This window comes from Pezoporus wallicus, unplaced genomic scaffold, assembly GCF_028554395.1.
Source record: "Pezoporus wallicus isolate ANWC-B61680 ecotype Strahan unplaced genomic scaffold, APGP_CSIRO_Pwel_v1 contig_3817, whole genome shotgun sequence".
Taxonomy (NCBI): Eukaryota; Metazoa; Chordata; class Aves; order Psittaciformes; family Psittacidae; genus Pezoporus; species Pezoporus wallicus.
In genome coordinates this window covers 10,521,087-10,543,485 of record NW_026635157.1, presented here as the reverse complement: position 1 = coordinate 10,543,485, position 22,399 = coordinate 10,521,087, and the positions used below count along the sequence as shown (strand labels likewise).

Below are 22,399 nucleotides of genomic sequence, written 5' to 3'. Positions count from 1 at the left end.
TCTCCGTCATTATAGAATTGGGTCCCAGTAGATTTTAAACATGCAGGACTCATACCTTTTTACTATTTTAAAATCAGGTCTAGGGACACTGTACTCTGACACTGGGTTTGTTTTTTTAAGCTTCTTATGAAATGTATGTAATTCCTTCTGCAGAAGGCAGAAGTCTTTGCCACTTTGAGTTTGAAGCAATGAGACGTTTATCTGTGTAATAAGGTAACAGCATTTCCCTGTGTCAGATACATTTCCCATGTCACAATACATATGGTAATAATAATAAGGCAATGAATAGTGTAGTAACAAAGATCATTTAAGTATTACAAGCAGATAAACATCCGGCTACTCTTAAGAATAGTGAAATTATCATTAAAAGTAAGGAAAATATACCCACATACATAAATGCTTAAGTACTACCAGGCCATCCACCACCAGAATGTACATCTTTTTTGCATTTCCTGAGCGGATTCTGGTAGCTGCTTTGGGTAGAAGGTATGGCATGTGGTCGTTAGCTGTGACTAGTCTTTCTGTTAGTAACTCATAACCCTAACACAAACAATCTGACTTGGCCATGTCTTTGCTTTTCCCACATGAGCAGCTGCTATTCCAGTCATTGAGACTACTCAGGTAGGGCCACAGTTTGGCTACGTGAAAATTTTCAGTAACAGCATTTCTTTTAATCCCAGAGAGACTGGTAGGAGGGTGAGACGGGTGACTTAGAAGATGTCTAATTATCAGCATTTTGTTCCACCTTCTTTCGTATAAAATGCTACAGGTGATATAGATCCAGCCACACTGTACAGAAAGTGCAATTGGAAATGGTTTTATGTTAGTCAGCTTAGGTCAGGATTTTTTTACTGTTTGAATGTACAATGCTGGGTATACATTCAGTTACCCTTTGAGGCTTTAAAATATTTTTTAACTGATAATGGACGTCTTCATGAAACTGATAATTTAATACACCTTGGTGTTTAAAATAACAGCTACCGTTTAAAATTACTGTGTTCAAAATAGTTGCCACTAGATGGCAAACTAAGTGTACGCAGGCTTCCACACAAAGGGAACGTCTCTGCTGTGTGCTAGGTGACCAGGTGAACGCATAGCATCAAATTTGTCCTGCACTGATTCCGTTGAAACCAGTGGAATTATACCAGAGAAACAGATGGCTCTTTAACCTTAGGTACTGAAAGCGCCTACAGTAAGTAAATATCATATTTGTTTCTGTCTGCTTGTCTAAATGAAGTCTGTTATAGTAAAGCTTTTAACTTCACACAGGCAAAATGCAAGAGTTGAGGCCCATCATTCAGTTTTAGGTACCAGGTACGTTCCATGATACTTAAAAGGTAGTGAGTGGCACACACCGACAGAGACAAAAGAGACTTGAAAATCGGAATCCCTTTTTATGTGTGCCCAGTTGTACAGGACCCATGCAAATGGTCACATTTTACAGCACCTGATCATGTGCCACAAATCTCTGATTTAGAGATGTCTGTATCCATCAGTTCACACAGAGCCTCAGCTAGCGCCAGGACCTCTTATGACATTATCCTTTCCTTTTCCTTCATAATACTGCAATAATGGATGGCTTTTTGAAGTAGATGCTGCACATTTCCATTCACAAGTGCTATTTGCGGTCACTTCCGAAAACACATTAACCTACTCAAGATCTTGATTTTATTAGTTTCACACCAGTGCCACTTTACTGTTACTATCATTATGCAAGAAAATATTTTATGATCCTACATTAAAAAACAATTGTCAGAGGCCTTATATCTGTTAGTATACTTTTCTATTGTGCACTGGTCTGATACGAGTAGTCAGAAACAGAGATCTCTTTTAAAAGCATGAGTAAGCCAGAAACTTGCTTGCTGTATTCTACTTTCTTACATTAGCAGATGTATATATATAAAAAAATGCATGCCTAAATATTATGTCCTTTCTGTGCCATTAACTGATGTTGATAGCTATCTTTGATTAGTTTCCATTTGAAACCAGAGTTTTCATCGACATTATTTTGTTATTTAATTTGTTAGAGATTTAACAGTTCTTAAAGGCAAAGGATCAGCAGTTGTACTGCCATTTTCTTATGGAAATAGGCTTGAAATTTTGATTTGGAATTTATTTTTAACACTAGTTTAGCTTACTGGTGCTATGCTATCAAAAATAAAATTGGGGATCTGATTTAAATTCTATTGGTGTGGCAAATTGAAAGTATTTGAAATATATGCAGAGAGTTTAGGACACACGTCAGAATCTCAAGCAAGATTCATTCTAAAAAGATTTGCTTTAATCCAGTTCCTGAGAAAAAGTGTAGTAGGTCCATTGGACTGACTGGATGGGTGTGCAGTTCCCTCTGGTTTTACCAAGTCTGCATCTAGTGAAGTGATGTTTATCTTCATCCTTCATAGGCCTCAGGGATATTGTAGGCAGTGCTCTCAGCATGTTGTGAAATTATAGTTGTGCAGTAAAGCAACCATTAGAATTGGATCTCTCACATAGGGCCGTTACTCACCAGCAAGAACCAGTACGGTATTTTTCTGCCTCATGTACAATTAGCAATATGTGAGTAAGTTATCCTCCAAACTACCAGAGATCAACCACACCTGGATATGGGACCTCATGCAGAATGAATTCCTGCTTTAAGGCTGTGCTGAGGATCTTTGTTTTTGCAGTCCTGCGTTCTCCTCATATATTCAGATTTTCACTCATTACCAGATTTGGAGGTGGAAAAGAATAACCTTCACATTAGACCTGACAAGTACTTGAGAGGACTTTTTCTTCCTCTGTAGCGTGAAGTGTGGTTCATCTTCTGAGATCACATCACCTACTGGGTCATCAGCTCTTGCCATGACCTTGGGCATACGTGTCACCTTATGCATCCTGTTTTCTGACTGTGGCTAACAAATCTCTTACTCTTCTGGGCATCGAAACCTTACTCATCTAGCTTAATTGCTTGTATTGAATGTAATACAGTAACAGATCTGATGTTCTGGGTCTACTGAACTGAAGGGGTCTAATGACCCCTTCTGGCTGCAGGCTATGAAAACAAAAGATCATACCTACTGAAACTTGCAAGGCCACCTTACTGCAATGCCGAAAGCTACATTTTCAAGCTTTTCAGCCAAAACACTGGACCACTACCCTGCATATACTGTTATGACTTTTTCCTTGCAAAATTAATTACTCTTGAAAATTTAGCTCCTTCACAGTCTTTCCTTTCATACAAAAGGTAAGGGAATCTAGTTCTTACACTAAATCATCTCTTTCATGGTTTCAAGGGGCTGTTTTAAAAAAAAAAAAATGAAGTATATAGTGGTTTAGATTATAATTTCATTAACTTGTTTTCAAGACAAGACAGTGCCTTGCTCAAAGGAAAATTAGAGAAAACCCCTGCAATGTTTTAGATCTGTAATTCAAATGCAGTAACATTCATTCTCACAGCCTGGAAGACTGAAGTCATTTTTCTGTAACGGATTGTTAACTTTTCCTATGAGAAAGGAATTTTTTTCAAGAAAGTGTGCATGCATCCTCATACACGTTTAAAATAAAAAAAAAAACACATTCCTTATTTTTGAATGACCTTTTTAGAAGGGAAAGGATTGTCTCTGTTATCTTAAAAGTTGAGTTGAGAAACAGAAAAGGGTCTGAGGAGTTAGCTTGTTTCTCCCATGGACTTTCTCTGTGCATTTCAGGAGGCCTGAACCTTCTTGTGCCTCTGCCAGCAGTCAACAGTTAATGTGGGAGAATAGCAATTTTCTCTACTATAAGTTGTTCAAAAGTTTGGTTCAGGGGGAGGTGATATTAGAGCTGTTAATGCAAGGTGCCACAGTGCATATGTCCAAAATGGGAATTAAAAAAAAATAAAGGGGGGAGGAGGGAGGGAGGGAGGAAGGGAGGAAAATGGGCTGGTGGAAAGGAAAAAAAGAATAGCAAAATTAGCACATACATAGCAAATGACAGGTTCTACTTTAGGTTTTCACTATTTAATGCTCGGGGGGGGGGGGGGGGGGGAACAAACCCAAAACCAAATCAACAAACCCAAACCACATCAGAATTATTTGGTGTTATCTCCAGTTCTGGTTTTTTTTTTATAATTTGATCATGAGCTGTAAACACTACTCCAGGATTATGACTGTCCTGAGTCTGATTTCAGCTGAACCAAGCATTCTCACGTTTTCCCTCGTGTAACTCTTTGCTTTCAGTAGTCTAGCCTGAGAAGTTACATACAAAGCTGTTCTGCTGCTAGGCACTTATCTCAGTATGTAATACCTGAGTCACTAAAAGATATAAAACACTCTTGAGCTTCACCCTCCCACATTACTACAAAAAATGTTCCTTTTCTATCCCAGGTTTTTGGCTCTGTATCTTCCTACATTAGCTGTCATTTAATGAACCCTACTTGGGTATAAAAGAATCACAGTCTGGGTTTCCTAAGTTTGAAAATGAAATGAATGCAACATTTCAGACTATTGTTCCACTGAAATTAATTTGTCTACATGGTATTTTACTGTAACTCCAAACTGTACTCTAGTTTGTATCCAAAAGTTAAGGTTCTATTTTAGTTAAAAAGCTTAACCATATAGGTTTTATTTCAGTAAATGCAACGTACAACGGTTTTCTTATTCCGGAGCTATTGTTTTTTTCTCCCTACGTATTTAATTCAAGAATCTATTTGACCCCTTGTATGAGATGAATCATTAACCAAAAAAGTGCCAAACTCCCTGTAGGATGAAATAAACAAATCCATGTAGTTTTGCCTAAATAAAAGGTTTTTATTGAGGTATTTAATTTCAAATCAATTGTGTAATAACCAAATAATACTACATTTCCAAATGCAGTGTGTCCCCAGCATAAGGACATGGAACTGCTGGAGCAAGTCCAGAGGACTGCCATGAGGATGATAAGGGGACTAGAGCACCTCCTGTATGAAGACAGGCTGAGGAAGTTGGGGCTGTTCAGCCTGGAGAAGAGAAGGCTGCGTGGAGACCCCATAGCAGCCTTTCAGTATCTGAAGGGGGCCTACAATGATGCCAGAGGGGGACTCTGCATCAGGGACTGTAGCGATAGAATAAGGACTAATGGGTTCAAACTTGAACAGGGGAAGTTCAGGTTAGATATAAGGAAGAAGTTCTTTACTGTGAGGGTGGTGAGGCACTGGAACAAGTTGCCCAAAGAAGTGGTAAATGCTCCATCCCTGGCGGTGTTTTAGGCCAGGCTGGACAGAGCCTTGGGTGACATGGTTTAGTGTGAGGTGTCCCTGCCCATGGCAGGGGGGTTGGAACTAGATGATCTTAAGGTCCTTTCCAAGCCAAACCATTCTATGATTCTATGATTCTCTCTAATTCTCTATTTGGAGTGACATCTGGGCCTGAGGAACAGTTTGAGGTAAGAAACATTAACTGTCATAGACTGGGAAAGCAAGAACTTAAACTGTTTTGTAATATTCAGTGTCCAAGGTGCCAAGGACCTGACTTTTCAAGTCCTTACATCTGAAGTGTTGTTCCAGGAGAATTCAGCTATGACTAGCTGACACCACTTCAAACTGGACCTCAGACCTCTGGGTAGCTGGCTGAAAATGAGTAATTAGTGACCATCTGTGAAAATTAGGTTAAATTTACTTGTTTAGTATCACAAGAACTGTCATCGGCAAAGAAGGAACCTAATTTTCAGCATCTCCATGCAGGTGGCTTTCCTTCTAGCAATCCACCGCTTAATGCATTTCACACCTTCTAAACGCCAGAGTCAATGAAGCAGAAGTTTTGTAATCTTCAGTTTATAACCTTGTGAAAACCCAGAGGAGATTTCTTATAATGGGGTTCCATGAGTAAGGCTGGCTTTCTGTAGAAGAAATAATCTATCATCATGCCATAATAGTGTATCATCATGCTTGTGCCCAAGGGTTCAAATTAAAGTTTCAAAAACAGTATCAATGTTGGCATTTCCTATGTGTTAAAAGCTTGCATTTAATTTTCCCTTGCACCTTTAAAACATTGTTTTAATGTTTTGTTTGACTCTTACTCACAGTCCTCTTTATGCCTTTTGCATTCATATCTTCTTACCTACCCAAATAATTCAGCTTAACCACTAACCATCTCCCAAACTACCATTTAGCCCTCTTGCACTACCCAATCCCTGATTTACCTGGTGTTCATTTTCAATCCCATTGCCTGAAATCCTCCTCAAACTCACTTCACGTATTTGTCCTGGTCCCTTTGCTCAACTGACCTCCATTCTCTTCCTTTTTCTACCTTGGTTGGTTGCCATCCTCTAAATCTTAACTTCCACACAAGCTTCCAGTCCCCATCTCCTGCACCTACACATAGCAATTCATGGTCCCACCCTAGATCATCATGCTGCTTCCACTTCTCTCTCCATGTATACAGCCTCTAACTCCTAAATGCCACTTTTGCCTACACTGCATTCAAACCATTTTTCTCCTCTGCACTCTGTCAACTGAAAGGTCCCTGAGAGGCACACATTTTGTGGTGCTTGGCTGTAATCACAGGAAAAATTGTCTGTGCAGCCCTGAGTATGTCCACAGCAGACAGGCTCTTCAGAGGTTTTGTCTCTAGTTTAAATCTGTAGCAAGCCTTTGCTGAACACTTTTGATATGAAATTTTTAAAATGTGGATAGATTTTTCAGATTTTTTTTAGCTGGAATATTTCCCTAGCATAAAGCCCCTCCACTCCTGTCCAATGTAGTATTTTTACTTCTGGAAGTTAAGTAAAACTTCAAAGGTAAAAATGTACATTTTCAACATGGGCAACATAATGCACTTTTTGTCTAGTCCCATTCTCATAAAGGCTTACATTATTTTATCTATAAATTGAGAAACGAACAATAAAATGATCAGGATAAGGAAAAGCATCTGGTAAGATTTTTTTCAGTCTGAAGACCATTTGGCAAAGGTATAAGTAACTAAAAGAGGTGTCTTAAAACGTTGGGACAACTTCACACAGATTGTGCTATCAGATACAATCAAAATATATACAATTACAAGCACTGTGTATTAATTGTCTCCAATAGAATAATTTCCAAGGTGCCAAACCTCAAAGCAACTTCAAGCTTTGCATTTATAAAGATGAAGAATATTCAAACAAAAATGTATGCATACAAAATGTTCTTCCAAATACATATTACTATCTACACAGAACTACTCAAGCCTAAGGCCCACCTTTCCAACAGTCTGCAAAATTACAGCCTATATAGTATATAGGAAAACTATGTTATGTATTCTTATATACATAATACTTACATGCACAACAATGATAAGTTCATACTCCTATCTGTTTTAATTTAGAGTGCATAATTCACCTAGGCTCCAGGTTCCATAGTAGATGCTCAGCTCCAGAGAGGTCAAAATTTAGATTGGGTTTGTTGGGGTTTTTTTCAGCTTTTATACATAGGAATGAAAAATTGTCATATTGAAAGAGTGAAATATTTTTTCACCTTGAAGATCAGAACTGCTAATTTTTAAGCTACTTGTCAATACTCGGTATGACTTTTACTTTTTTAAATCAAGATACCTGGACAATATAATCCAGATTTTAAAGGAGCTAATGATTCCCACATCCAGTGGATATTATTCCACATCCTTCATAACTCTGACACACACCTCTTCCTGTGGTAGCAGTGGAGAGCTGGTGGGAGGCTCACCAGGAAGAGCTCACTGCTCAGGCTCTGCTGAATCCAAGAGCACCAAGACTTCCTGTACCTTGGATCTGGGGATGTTAAGACTTTACTCCTTTTTTTCTTGCTGGTAAAAGACCAAGTGTTTTATATCCTCACAGTCAACTCAGCATGAGTTTGGATTGCCAGAGGGGCATGGGAGGTGTTTGATTTTGTCAAGAAGCAGTGATTCTTGTCAACCGGTTTATCAAAAACTGCTTTCTTTGTGACTCTGCTTGCTGGGAATCATTACATAGCAGATGAACTGCAGTCAAAAGCCAGGTTAAGAAGTCAGAAAGAACTTCAAATCTTTGAATGAGTTACTTATTTCCCCTAATGTTTGTGGCTCACAGAGGCTTTTATATGTGGATGACAGGGACGTCTTAAACTTGCCATCTAGGTCTACATGAACTCTTCGGTTATCGGATTGGAGTGACTGGGGTGGATGAGTGGGGATGGGAGCTGTTGCTGGAGCTGGGGAAATCTCCCAGCTGTGCATTCCAGACTCAGGTGAACCTCAGCTGTTCTCACATGCTGCACAGTTGTGCAAAGTCACTGGAAGTTCAGTTCCCTGGGCTGCCATAGCACCCTTTAGAAAGTTATAAGTTAAGACTTCACAAAGCCATGGAGTCCAATAGAAAAGATGTATGTAAGATCAGAGGAATCTGTAATGCTCACTGCAGTTCGTAGAGAGGGCTGCACTTAGCAGTTTGATATAATTACCACTGTCACTTTGTTTAGCTGCTTTAATTTACATGGCTTATTTTTGGTCACATAGATCAGTCTTTCCTAATGCCAAGTATATGTAAAACACAGCAATTATTTTATTTTTTTTTCTTAACATTCATAATGTTAGTGGTATTTTCACATTCTGAAGTTCCAATGTATAAACACAAGATCCACTAAACTCATGAGGTTTTGGCTCCAAAAATGTTAGATTCTTTCAGACACAGGCAAAATTTTCAAAATGGTCTAAAAGTTTTTGAGCCCACCTCTCACTAGTAATTAATGGCCTGTTGATTTCTGTGGGCTTTTGGTTGACCAGTCGCTGAGTGGGTTTTAGAAGTACATTTTATCCTCCAATTTTTTATTTTGCCTCATTTCAAAAACATACATAATGATCATGCTATTGCAATCTCACACACATATATACAGAATAAGGCAGTTACATTATTTGAAGGATTGGTGCCCTCGTGTCTATATTGGTGCTCTTATTTGAAAATATCAGCATTGCTATCTGACCCACTAAGCACCTGAGAAATTTGTATGATTTCCCGGGATATGGAAACTACCTGGTCATATGTGCCAACTGGAGAGTTCATCAGTTATGATGCAGACTTGATCTACTGTATATTCTACTGATCTTGATCTACTGCAAATTTCTGCTATAGATTTCTTCTTTAATTTGGTCTATGTTGGAACAGAAGCTAAAAAAAAATAATAAATTATTTTGATGGTTCTTCAACAACCAGAGCAAGATGACCTTGTAATCTTGATTAGTTTTCAGAGAACTGGGCTCTGTGTCATGGAGAACAACTAGTTTTTGCTCTTATTGACAGAGTGAGCTGAAATACGTTTGAGCCAATGTACGCCAAAATTGAGCTATCTTTCAGCTAAGCTCAGGTGGCAACTGGAGCCTAAATTTGCCTCAGGTGGCTATTTTTACATCTATGTTAAGGCAGAGAGACTAACCAGTGGAAAAAAAGAAAACCAAACAACCCAGGAGTTTTTTGCCTTTTCTATGCTGTACTTGAATGACTAGATTTGTATTTTACTGGTTAAGCAACCAGATCTATGCTGCAGAAACACTCCTCCTTATATTATAAACTCTGTATTAGAGCTACGACCAGGCAAGTGCAACAAGGTTAGAAAACTGTTTCATTCTAATGTCCTATTTTCAGTCATTCATTACTTACATATTTTAGGCTGAAATTTTCCATGCTTAGCTTCTACCAACATTTACTTTTCACCTATTAGAATACTAATGAGAAAAAGTCTCTGTTATGAATGAATTCCTACAACATTTTTTAAAACAGTAATGTTATAGACAATAAAATTGAGAATTTTAAATAGAAATTGATATGGATATATTCATTACTTTGGAGTACATCATCCTCTTACTGTGAGGAAAACTAATTCTGAGTTAACTAACCTTTAAGGATTTGCAAGTTGGGTTGGAGCACCAGTAATGGTAGCTACAGTTAAAGAAAGGTGTTCATATTGTACACAGTCTGTTGGCTTATGAACAGATATTCCTTGGTAAAACAGATATTGCTGTGAGTATTGTGAAGTATTAAATATTCACAATTACCATGTTATACATCCAGCTCTTAGTTTTGAAGAGAACTACAACTTAAATTATTTGGAATTTATGCTTGTGAAATTGCAAACTGTGCAAGAGAGCAGTGGTGACAGTAGGTTTAAATACACATTGGTTTGAATTCCAGCTGAGCACCTACCTTGTCTATGATGAACATATGCATGTGTCTGTTTCTATAAGCATGTCTTGACATATTAGCTATTACAGCAGGAGAAGCAGCATGTGCAGTAAGTTTATATAATCTATCCTATTCAAATCTGCAGCTGCAGATTCCCTGATGTGTGCAGAACTGTGTTCACCAGAGCCCTATTTGGATCAGTTGGAGTAACGTAAATAAAACTGTACAGTACTGTGGCCTATTCCAGAAATGAAATTATTTTAATTTTACTTAATATTTTTTGTATGCATCTTATTCTTCTCAGACTATGTCATCTTACATCAACTTTCTGGTACAAATGCAGATAGTGATACTCAGAATCAAATACCTATCTTACCTGCAAACAGCATTGTACCAGGAAGACAAACTGTTCATGTGTTGATTCACATGCATGTAAACCATCCATCCTATTGCAGAGCTTCATGGGTGCATAATATAGACCAAATATTACATGGCTTTCCTTATTTAAGTCCATTTATATAGGTGTTTTCTGTCTTCAGGAAATTATACAACAAATACCATTTTATTATAATGTGATTTTGTTATTATTGATTTAGGTCAGTCTATTTTTATGTGTGCATATATAACTCAATTATTTGTTTCCAGCTGAAATTTGGCTTACATTCCATACAGAAGAGCAACCCTGTTACTTGTCAAAGATTAAGTATTTTTATATAAATAAATGTACATATAGTATATACTCTTGCTCATTCAGATATATTTAGGTAATATCTCTTTTTCATTGGACTGATACTCAGAGCTATGTCATTCAAGACAGGTGAAGTCAGAAATATTATGAATGGAAAGAGATCATCCATCATCATCATGCAGAAGACAGTTTTTACTAAAGTTTCTGGACTGATAACTGCAGTTCAGATATTCACATAGTCTATAATGTTAAGCATATAGGGGGGTTGGAACAGGATGATCCTAGGGTTCTTTCCAACCCTAGGTATTCTGTGATTCTATGATTCTATGTATATGAATTCACTGTATAGGTAATTAAAAGCAATAAACTCTTAAAGTATGTGTTTAAATCCTACTCTAAGGAATGTTCTTCACACCATTGACTTTACAGAAAGCCTTAGCTCCAAGCTCAGCATGTAAGAGAGATGCCAGAAGTTAGTCATTAAGAATAGCCCCTAAAAGAGGTTTGTAACAATACCCTTGCACATCATCATCACTGTGATTATCTTTGTGATTAAAGAATATACATGGTGCTTTCAGAATTATTAAATATTTGTGAAATTATTAGTTACATCCATGTTTGCCCAGGTGAGTGGTAAGAAAGGAAGACACTTTCTCTTTGGAGCCAAAACAGTAGTCCATCATTGATTTTTAGCCAGTTATCTCAAAGTTCTTCTGTGCTTTTTTGCATACTAACAAGATTGAAATGTTCCTTGGGAACCAGCCAACACACTCAAAAGCAGTTATTTGTGCACTGCAAATCTAAAAGTCCTTCAGTTTTAACTGAATTTTTTCAGTTTAAGTATTTGCAAGCTAGGTAAAATAGAGTAGATATGCTTCCCAACACAGTACTATAATGATTATATGGCTCATGTTCCCATGCCACATCATCTTTCTTAAGCCACAAAGGATTTTCGGTTTGCAAAAAATTCCCTGGGTGGGTAAGAAGCTAGGAGGACTCGATGTAAAGTGTTACATAAAGTTTGCCTTGGAACATGTGAAAATGAACTAGTTTCAGCAAAAGTATCCTTTCTGAAGTTCAGTTCCTCTTGGATGCTTAAGAGTATTCATCAGCTCTGTTATCACTGGATACTGGAATCAAATGATGTTGTGAGAAACTGTAAATGTAAATCAACATGAGTAGATTCTTCCATGAACAGGCATCAGCCTGCACAGACTACTAACACATACAGTTCTGTACTCAAAGCAAAAAGAATATCCTGCCTGCTTTGTTGTGGTAGCCAGAAGACCGAGTTCTCCACTAAAACATGTTTGTCGAGCCTTGCAATCTGTAGCAAGCAGGTACTCCCACCTGTTATTATTGTGAGCAATTATTTTTCTAAGAATATTAGCTCACACTCATCATTATTTTCTCAATAATAAATGAGATTTTGGTAGCTAGATTTCTTAGCATGAGGCCTTAGCACATAGCATAAAAGTCCAAAATGAGAACTCCCTTTTACTTATGAAGCCACTATTTATATTTAGATGTATAAATCCATGATAGCAGGTATATAGCCACAATGCTCACTATTCAAACCCAGGAACTGTAAGAGTTGGATCCACAAAGCCTCATGACTCAGGATTGGCAACAACAGAATATAATTTTCTCTGATTCTGAATAATCCATTTGTTGTCAGTCTCAGAACCAGGGCCCATTAATATTCTCTGTTGCTTGTCAAAGAAGGGAATGCTATTGCTGCATGTCCATGTGACATGACGTCATTGGAAAAATGTTATGAAGGATGCACTTCTGATTCTGCAAGGGATGTTGGGCCTGACAGCAAATAGGAAAAGCTTTCTCTATTGCTTTAATTGCAATCGCATTTCATAGGCCTAGCGGATACCTGTTCTGCTGCAACCCTAATTCTGAATTCTCAGATAAGAAAAAAACTCTTATCAATGTCCAAAAAAACTGTATTCAGTGTTTGCTACAGCCTTGAGCATTTCTGTTTTCTTTCTACTGCCTTTAACCATTGTCGTCAGACTTTTGCATTAGCCAGTTCAAGGAGAAATATGATTGCTTGGAGTAACCATGTGTGTTATCCCACATACATCAAGTGTGTATTGCCTGTTATATGCAATCTGTCTTTTATCATCAATGCCTTTTTAAAACAAAGGGGTTTATTTACTTGTTGAAGGACACTATTAGATAAAAAGGACTGAAAATAAAGAAAGAAGAGTCCACATGCATACTTTGAGTTACATGATCTTATGCCAAGTACAAGCAATATTTGGGATTCTTCCTGTTCATCTACTGCTTCATCAATTCATATTTTATGAAGAATGTCCACATGTGACTGCGAGTCACTAAGTCTGACACATGTTGCTCTAAAAACTGTTCTATTGCTCTCCAGGGAGAGCAAGTTAGAGCAAGTTCTAACTCTGCCATTGTGTCTTAAGGGCCTTGGATGGGACTTCCTCCTCCTTTCCCTTTGCTGCCAGGCTTTGCTGTCCAATCAAACCCACAGGGTGAACTATTTATTCCCTTCCAGATATTTTCAGCAACGGTTATGGATCTAGAAATTCTACCAACAATTATTAAAATAACCCCTTTATTTGTTGCATTTCAACAGAATTGTTTTTCACAAAAGGAGTGCAGGCTGCAACCCTTTCTCTTTCAGCTTCTGTTCCCAAGAGTGATATTTGTTCCTATGCTGCCTCACCAATCTGCCTTCTTTGTGCTTATTTAAAAATACAGCCTTAGCTCTCAGAGTGACTACTAGCTTTTTGGATGACAGGTCTGGAGTATCCAGCTTGAACAGGCTTTCCAATGTAATGCTCTGCTGCAAAGCCGTTGTAATCTTATGCATGGTTGGAGCTGAAGCCTTTTGCTAAGGGAAATCATAATGGCTCTTATATGCAGAATGTGCTCACACACCTTAGAAAAGAGCATGCAGGAATAGAGGTCTATGTCAAAAAGAGCTCTGGAGTGGTTGGCCACTCCCCCACCCATAATCAAGATATTTCTCATTACTACCCCTTTGAACTTCATCTATTACACTCCATTTTTAAAGATGCAAATCTCCTGCTGTTCCAGCTTTTCCTGATGCAGATTCCCTCCCTTCCTCCCCCTTTCCTTCCTTGCCCCCTCACACTCTCTTTGCCTCTTTCCACACCATTTGTCCTTCTCTCTGTGGTAAGTCTCTCTTAGTACTCCTCACCCTCCCACAGGACCTTTATTCTTGCCAATTTCTTTTGGCCTACCATCCATTCCAGACTGCACAGTCTCTGCTGTACCTTTGTACTCCTCCTTCCTACCACATGAAACAGTGCTGTCTCCTGCTTCCCTCAACTAATTCAAGAGTTTGCCAGTACTCCAAGCCATTCCCTAATGCCTGACCCGCCTGTCCAAGCTTCCAATTTCAATCCTCTCCTGGCACAAGAGTCCTCATCAATATTCCCAATAGAAGTCCTAATTTGCATTTGACCCACTCTCACAAATGACTTCTGCTTTTACACCTCATTATTCTAGTCCAATTCTCCCCAGACTTTTCATAGGCAATATGGCTCTGGATTCACTTCACACTGAATGACAATCCAGTAACTTTGGTTATTTATGTGAATTTCTTCAGGATGAACACCACCTCTGGAAATCTTTGTAGTCTTGCAACTTTGATGATATCTTTGAAACACCTACTTCACAATGTCTCAAAACTCCCAGTCTCTAGAAACAAACTCTCCAAGGCTGCACCTAGAGAGCATCCAGGTGCATACTGGGCTGAAACCTTCCTGGAAAACACTGCAGTTTCTTTCAAGTACTCAGGCTCAAGCTTCCTTCCCAGGAAAAAAACTGTTACATACACAAGTCTCACTCTGGTATGGAGCTGGGATGTGGCCAGGGCACATATTCAAATTTCAGAGCTAGGAAATAATACTGGCTCTCCAGTTTAGCATGGCATCTGAATCAACTTTGATAATTACTGTGGGCTTAGTGGCAAAAAACAGTTCTATTGAAAATGACTCGGTCACTATTTCTTCACATCTACAGGAACATCAAATTTCCTGGAGAGGAAAGAACACTATTGAGAGTAACTGGAATCACCATAGACTGCAATTTGCCTGTCTTTCTTACTATACAGGCACATACACCATCTCTTCTCATCCCCAGTTTCTTAATGCTTTTGCACTTCCTTTTTCTTGGCTTAGAGTTTTATATCCAACATAACATACACAACATTTTTTTGCCAATGCGTTTTTCTTTTTTTTTTTTGCCTCAAGGCCTCTTTCTTGTCCCCCTGGTTTGGCTTCTGGAAGAATCAAGTGGCAGACTGGTGCTTGTCACTGGTGAGAAAGGTCACACAATTTGCTGCACAGGCTGCTAGAAGGGTGAGAAAATGTTATGTCCAGGCTGTGTTTGAGAAACAAGGCCATCTTTAAGGCATCATAATCTGTACCGCAGAAAACAATTAGTGCTAAGTAATTGGGATTTGGAAGCCATGTATCTGGATGTTCATGCACATGCTCTTAGAAAAATAACCAGTATCTGGCTATAGAACAAATACCTGTTCAGTCACTTATGAGAATACTTAAGAGATCAAGTTTAGCTATGCCAAAATCTGTCGTTAAACATACTGCCAAAATCATATTAAACGCCATACTTATAGAAAACAAGTGTTCAAAATTTTCCATCTTTGGAATACAGACGGAAGTCTAGCATTAAATAAAATGGCAACAGAATTAATGTTTAAAGAGCATATTTTAATAACTTTCAATCTATTTTTACATGATAAATTTTATTGACAAAATAATGGGCTTATTATACATCACAAGCTGCCACAATATAATTAAGGCAAGGATAGAAGAAGAGAACAGAAGTACCTTTATTAATTTCCTAGGTTATTTTAATCAAATGGGTATCCATTTGAAACTACTGATCCAATAATGAAACTATGCCCAACTTCAAGTACTTAGTTTCAGTTCTGACTTCCAGTGTGTATCCTTCAAGGAGATTTTTTCACCTGTGTCTTCATTTCCTGTAAGGAAGTCACTCCTGACTTCTGCAAGTAGGTTAGATGAATTATAACAGGGTTTTACAAGTTCTACGTTTTCCTTGAAGATTTTCAAAGGAAAAGGGACAAAGTCTTTCAAGCATAAATAAAATAACTGCAGATAACTCATCATTTATATTCTTAGAAATGTCTCTTCATAACAGGGTATGGCACAGCCTCCCCCCAAAACCTCAATGTCATCTGGAGAAATAATTAGTACAGGTTGAACATCCTCAAGATTTTTAAATAGTACCAAATTGTATAATTCCTTAACAGTCTTCTGCAGAGCCCAGCTAATTTAAGGCTACAATAGTATGATCTGGTTATTTGGCAACTATCTGCATAAAACCATTTCAATAACATTGGGAAATAATTTTCAGAAAAATACTGAATGACTTCAGTTACAGTTTATTCTTTGTTTCTAACCCATGAATTTCCTCAGCTGACAGTACACTGGTGGAAAGTAGGAATTTTCTCATCCTTTACTATATTTTGCATCTGTGTTTTAGAAGAGTTTAAATCTATGTTATCACTAATCATTACAATTAGGTTAATACTGTTTTCTGTAATTAGTTTCTAATGAACATATGTTCATTGACAAAAATTGCAGCCTATATGATATGCCATTTGAGCTGAAGCTGCGTGAGAAATGCTCATCATAAAATAACTCCCATTTATTTTGCCTAAGCACCAATGCTGCAAACACTTATGGGTGAGCCCCATTTTACTGTTGTGAAGAAAAATTGATTTAAATAAATAGAAACTCTCAAGACAGTATGGTAAAAGTCTAATTGAAGTCATGTCTGAATTGTTTCAGCATGGAGCAAAGAGAGCTGCCAAGTGTGATTCTTAAATATTTTAATACACATTCTGAAGTAAATGCTCTACTGAACAGAAGCTGAGACTCAGAAGTCCTGTCAGAGAAGAAGCACCTCTAGCCTGTGTCCAGTGCAATGCTGTCTCCATCATGGGATACTACTATAATGGAATACATATCATCGGTAGCAAAAAGATTGCATTTGGTCTTGTATAAACCATTTTATTAGTGAGTCTGACTTTGTAGGTGAGCATTTTGGCTATGTATTTATTTCTATTGATATTTAATGCTGATACTTATTCCTAGATATTTATTAGTGTTTATTAATATTTCTGTTGTAGTAATCAAGAGAAAGCTTGGACACTGGTCATGACTGGGATTAACAAAACATATATCGAGATTTGAGAGTTATTTAAAGAGATATATAATAATAAGCCAAACCATTAAAAATTCAAAATTCACTTTGACATTTTTTGACTTAAGGATGTAGTCACCCTTAGTGAGATATTCTGTGGTCTAAAAAAACCCATTAGGACTAGTATAATTAAGGCTATGCTCTGTGTTGTTTTACACTTTGCCTGAAATGATATATATATGTATAGACATACATTTTTCAAAGTGTATATATATATATCAGCACCTGGTTGTGATCCTCTCTTCTCTCTTCCTCCCCTCCAACCCCCCCCAGTCTAGCTAGGCCTCATGTAGATCTATTTTGTTTAGTGTTCTTTTGCATAACTGACCTCGTTGTAGGTGAAAGAAGTCCACCCAGGCCAATCCCATGAAATAAGGAGGGCCTTTAGTTTTTACTGTTTTCTGAGCAACAAGTGACAGAAAATAAGTGCTCTAGGTGGTATTTTTATTTGAGAATGCAGGGCAACGATGGAGAGAATCCAGGCAGGTGGCACATCGGAAACTACTTTTAGTGTGCAAGCAGGCTAGGTTTTAGACGAGAAGAGGCCCATCCTAAGGACCATGCTGAGGAACCCCGCGTTTCTGGGGCGCCCGAGGAGCCCGGCTGTGGACGACTCGGCCTCGGACCCGCCCCGGTGACCCCTCACTGGAAGCGGGGAGAGCAGCGCCCCCCCCCCCCCTCAACGCCCCGCTCCCGCCGCCGGGGAGGAACTGTCCCACCGCTGTCTCGGGTCCGTTTCACGGAGACGACGGGGCCCAGCCCCCGGCCTCAGCAGCACCTGGCGGGGCGGCCGATGCCCAACCTCACAGTCCCTCTCCCCCAAAAGTGCGAGGCATTATTTTTGAAGGCGCCCAAAATAGCGCGCGGCTGCTGCACAAGTCTCCTTATTATTCCTCCGGCGTCGGCAGTAAATCAGGGAAGATGATACACCTCCGCCGGAGCCGCTGGCGGCGGCCGGGGTTTTGGAGAGGGTGACGGTTGTCGAAAGTGGCCGGTGGCCAGTGGCGGCTGCCGGAGCTGGGGCGCAGCGGCAGCGCGGGCGAGGGAGGAAGAACCGCCGCGGCGACGGCCGTTTCCCCTTTCCCCAGCCCCGGCTCGGCGGGCGCATGCTCACTGGTGCCCGCAGCCCTGGACCATATTTGTCAGAACTACTCGAGAGACGGAGAAAAGAGAGAGAATTTGGGGGGGTAAGGAGCGGCGGGTTCCGAGCTAATCCGCCAGCCGGGCAGGGAGCGGCAGCGGCGAAGGCTGGCGATGGGGTTTGATTTTCCCCCTCGGTGAGGATGAAAGTTGGGAGAGAGCGCGAGAGATAAAGGGAGAGGCGCACCTCCTCTCCCTCCCTTACGAAACGTATCTGGGGAAGGGGAGGGGGCTTCTCCCCCACCACCTCGGGCAGGGAGGATGGAAGTTAATGCTGGGGAAAGTGGGCAAGTGACTCGCAAGTGGCTGGGGAGCGGCTGGGGCACAGGGGACCGCACTAAATCATAAGTGTGCGAGTGTGAAAGAGGAACAAAAGAAAGAGAGAGGTGCCTGGTATTTCTTTTTCTCTTCCCAAACACACGAAGGGTGTACATGGGTAGATGTATGCGCTGTGTATTTATATACGCACACGGGCACGCACGCACGTATGTGTATGTACATATATATCTATCTGCGGGGGAGGGAGCTGTGGAAATGTGTTGGGGGGGCCTTTTTGGGGAGTGGGGGGGGAGTGGGTTCCGAAGTGAGGGGGAAGGGAAGGGGAGAGACATTTTGCAGACTTGCCCCACCAATGAGCTTGTCAGTTGGCTCCATTTAATGACACTTACGGGGCACCGCCGCGCTGTTGGGAACAATGTGATGCGGGTGCAGCGGCGGGGTGGCGGGGGGGGGGAGGGGGGACGCGGACACGGACACGGGTGTGCGTGTGAGCGCCGGACTGGGAGCGAAGGAGGGGAGGATGGAAAGAAGGAAGGAGGGAGGGGGCTCGCTGCCACTCGAGCCCCCCCTCTCCAGCCCCGGCTCTTTGTTCACACAGACTGAAGGACGGTGGAGAAGTGCGGGCTGCGAGGGGGCAATGCTCAGCGGAGAGGGGTGTGAAGGAGCCCAGGGTTGTTTTTCGGTCGGAAGCGGCGGGAGGTGGCGGCTGCCGGGATATACCGGTTGAATGTGCCGTGGGTTCCCGTGTGCGAAGGCCTCTTCAGCGCTCAGCGGAGTTTGTGTTTTCCGTCGCTCCTGCACTTTGTGTGATTGTGTGCGAGAGATATTTAAAATATAATCATCTCCCAATTTCCGCCATTTTGGGGAAAGTTTGCACACACATACACATACCAAAAAAAAAAAAAAAGCTTCTAGCATTTTTTTTTTTTTTAAGAGGCGAAAAAAAAAGTCTTTTAGCTCGAGTGCTCAGTTCCTGCCTCTGTGCGGTGCGTGCGCGGCGCTCGCTGCGCTGCGGCAGACACGCGAGGCGGCGGCGAGCGGCCCCTGCCCGCTCCGGGCTGCGGGTGGCGGCGGGGCCGGCGTCTGTCACCGCCGGCGGCTCCGCGGGCCGGCCTGGGGGGCTCCAGGGGCTGCCCCGGGGTGCCGGCGGTGTATGTGAGTGCACATACACGTGAGTGCGCATTTTGCTGGGGGGGTGGTGAGGAGGGCTGGGGGCAGGGAATAGGACGCGGCTTTCCTGTGAAGTTGCGCGCTCTCGGCTGGAGTGCGGCCGGGCTGGGGGAGCGGCCCCCGCGCACAAGCGTGTCTCCCTCCCCGTCCTCGCAGCCGGTGCACATAACAGGATATGGGCACACTTGTTCTCGCTAACGTGTGTGAGGTGGTGTTTTGTTGGCCGGGGGAAAGCGGAAAGCGATTTTTGGAGGGATGGGGGGTGGAGGCGGACGACGGGAAGGCGCTCCGGCGGAGCCGGGGCCGGGGTTCGGGAGAGGCCGCCGGGGCGGCAGCGCCCGAGGGGGGGGGGCGCCGCGCCGGGGCCGCAGTGGAGCCCGCTGCCCACCGCCATGGCTTTTCCCCCTTTACCCGTCGGAGCGGGCGCACACGAGAGCGTGAGAGAAAAAGTTGTAGCACGGGGCCGGGCGCTGGCGGCTGCGGGGCTGGCGGGGGGCGAGCCCTCTGGGGGCGGTGTGTGCCCGCCCCGCCCTCGGGAAGGGGCGACCTCGCCGCCGAGGGATGCGCGGGGATCGGCTCCGAGCGGCCGGGGAGCAAACCCCAACAGTTTCCTAGGAAAAAAGAGAGAGCTCGCCCCCCTCCTCCTCCTCCTCCTCCGCGCTGGGGGAGGGGAGGAGGGAGGAGAAGGTAACATTTTTTCAATTTTCAAATATATATTTTTTTCTCCTTTCCCCTAGGAAAGAGCCTCCTTTTCCCGGATTCCGTTCTCGGGGGGGGCTGGGAGTTAAAAAAGCCAAGGACCCGGTAAACAAGCAGAGTCCCTCTCTCGTTGTGCAACTTCCTCAGGAACATTTAACACCCAGTTCCTCTCCAACCCCCTTGCACGGCGCTCGCCCCCTCTCCGGGCAGGGGCACTCCCCCTCCGCTGCCTTTAATTGCCCCCGGTGGGGGTGTGTGTGGGAAGGCAAATTCAGGAGAGAAACGGAACAACTTGAGAACCGCTTTCCCCGAGCGCTCCGCGCAGGATTCGGCCGGGCGGGCGCTTTTGTCTCGGAGGTTCTGTCCGAGCCTGGGGAAGACGCGGACCTGAGCCCGGGTTTTCTCCAGAAAGTTTCAAGTGCAGCGAAAACACGCCGCAAAACTGGCCAAGGAGGGACCTCTGGTGGTAGGCCGCGGGCTGCCGGCGCCGGGGAGCGGCGGCCGCGCCCGCCGGGCCTCGCCGCCGCGTTCCGGCTGCCGTGCTGCGCCGCGCCGGGAGGGAGGGAAGGAAGGCGGGAGGGAGGGAGGCAGGGCAGGCTCCGGGTCGGCCGCGACCCGGGCCCGCCAGCTCCCAGCCGCCTCGCCGCGGGTGGGCCCGGCCCACGGCCTGCGTGGGGAGCTGCGCGGGGCGCGCCCCGTGGTCGTGTCGCTTGTCCCAGTGGAGAGCGCGGTGCGAGCGGCAGCGGGTAGCGCGGCTGGGGAAGGAGGCCCCTGGAGATGCGGCAGCCTCCCCGGGTGCCGAGGGTCACAGCCTTTTCCATGGTGTTAAATTACCTGTACTTAATTAATAGCATGGGTGTGTGTGTAAGCTTTACAGTGAAGGGTACCACTAGTTCCATTTTCACTTTTTTCTGTTTTCCTTCTTAATTTCCCTCGTGTGGTTGAGTGGCGTTGGACTGACCGTTTTTGCTGTTTGTTTCTACTCATGAATGGGTGCTTAGTCGTGGGTGCTAAAAATCAGGTGGTGAGCATAAATAAAACTCGGGATACAAAAACTTCAGCTTGTGCTGTTTTCGGAAATAGTCTGCATTCAGGATTGTGGCACAGTTTTCTCAATGCAAATTTCAAAGCTGTTCAGGAAACTGGTGCGTTTTACCAAGGAAGTTATCAGGTTCACAGAAGTTTGTGTGATGAATATCTGTCAGAGAGAAACTCCCTGAAACCGGCAGCTGAACGCAGTAAAGCACTCTGCTTAAATCGGGTGGTGCGGGTATTCATTTTTTCCTGGTGTGACTTCAGCAGTTTTGACTGTGATACAGTTGGTCTTCTCCTAAACTGGTGCTCTAATGAAGGTGCCCAAACCAATCATCTTGGATGTTTTTTGTTGACAGTTGGACAATTGAAGTGAACTCTGGTTTTGTGTGTTGTTGTGGTGTATGTTTCACCTTCAGCTTAATGAGTTTTTCTACTGCTGCTTTCAAAAGTTCTAGCAACTTAAGAAAATGATTATGTGATGAGTCCTTTTCCTCTGACTTGTTCAGTTTTATTGGGCATCACCTATTCTGTGAAGAGAGGCTGTTGACTTTTTGTGGGCTATTCCATTTACTGTCTGGGTTTTTAAATACTGCTGGTAAGGATGATGGATTGCGAGTGGTGGGTGTGAGGACCCAGTCATTACCTGGCATGGGGCTTCCTGAGAAGTTTGATAGTGTGTGTGCATAGTTGTAGCTTATTAGTGGTCCAATGGTAAGACTGCTCATTGCAATGGGAGAATTGAACTCTTTATGAGGGAGAAGGGAAGGTCTCTAAATGCAGTAGCCTGTTGAGTATATTTAGGAGCTAGAAAAAGGTGAATTAATTGTTAAAAGGACAGCAGAGCTCATGGAAGCTGCTGAGAACTGGCAGAAGAGGAAGAGCAGGTCATGAGTCAGACAAAAGGAGCCTTCAGACATACATTGAATTAACTTTGTGTAAAAAATAACAATATGAAATAGGTCAGGTGATAGATATTCTGTGAGAAGATCTGGTGCATCACAGTTCATCTCAAGGAAGTGTCTGCAC

At 42.3% G+C, this 22,399-nt stretch overlaps 1 protein-coding gene across 6 annotated transcripts in view; it reads left to right on the top strand.

Annotated features, from left to right (window-relative positions):
• Window positions 1–17,784: 17,784 nt before the first annotated feature.
• The window catches only part of L3MBTL3 (L3MBTL histone methyl-lysine binding protein 3), an 80,534-nt gene continuing 75,919 nt past the window's right edge, over window positions 17,785–22,399 (top strand). The window contains exon 1 of one of the 6 annotated variants that reach the window (XM_057408791.1): window positions 17,785–18,237. Coding sequence is in view for 1 of the 6 variants with exons in the window: in XM_057408783.1 (XP_057264766.1) it covers window positions 18,305–18,327 (23 nt within the window). In the remaining 5 variants the exon portion in view is untranslated. Of the gene's footprint in view, window positions 18,328–19,487; window positions 19,641–20,119; window positions 20,327–20,454; window positions 20,805–22,399 lie in introns of those variants that run through there. The other 5 variants (XM_057408783.1, XM_057408818.1, XM_057408766.1 and 2 more) reach the window with 5 other exon arrangements.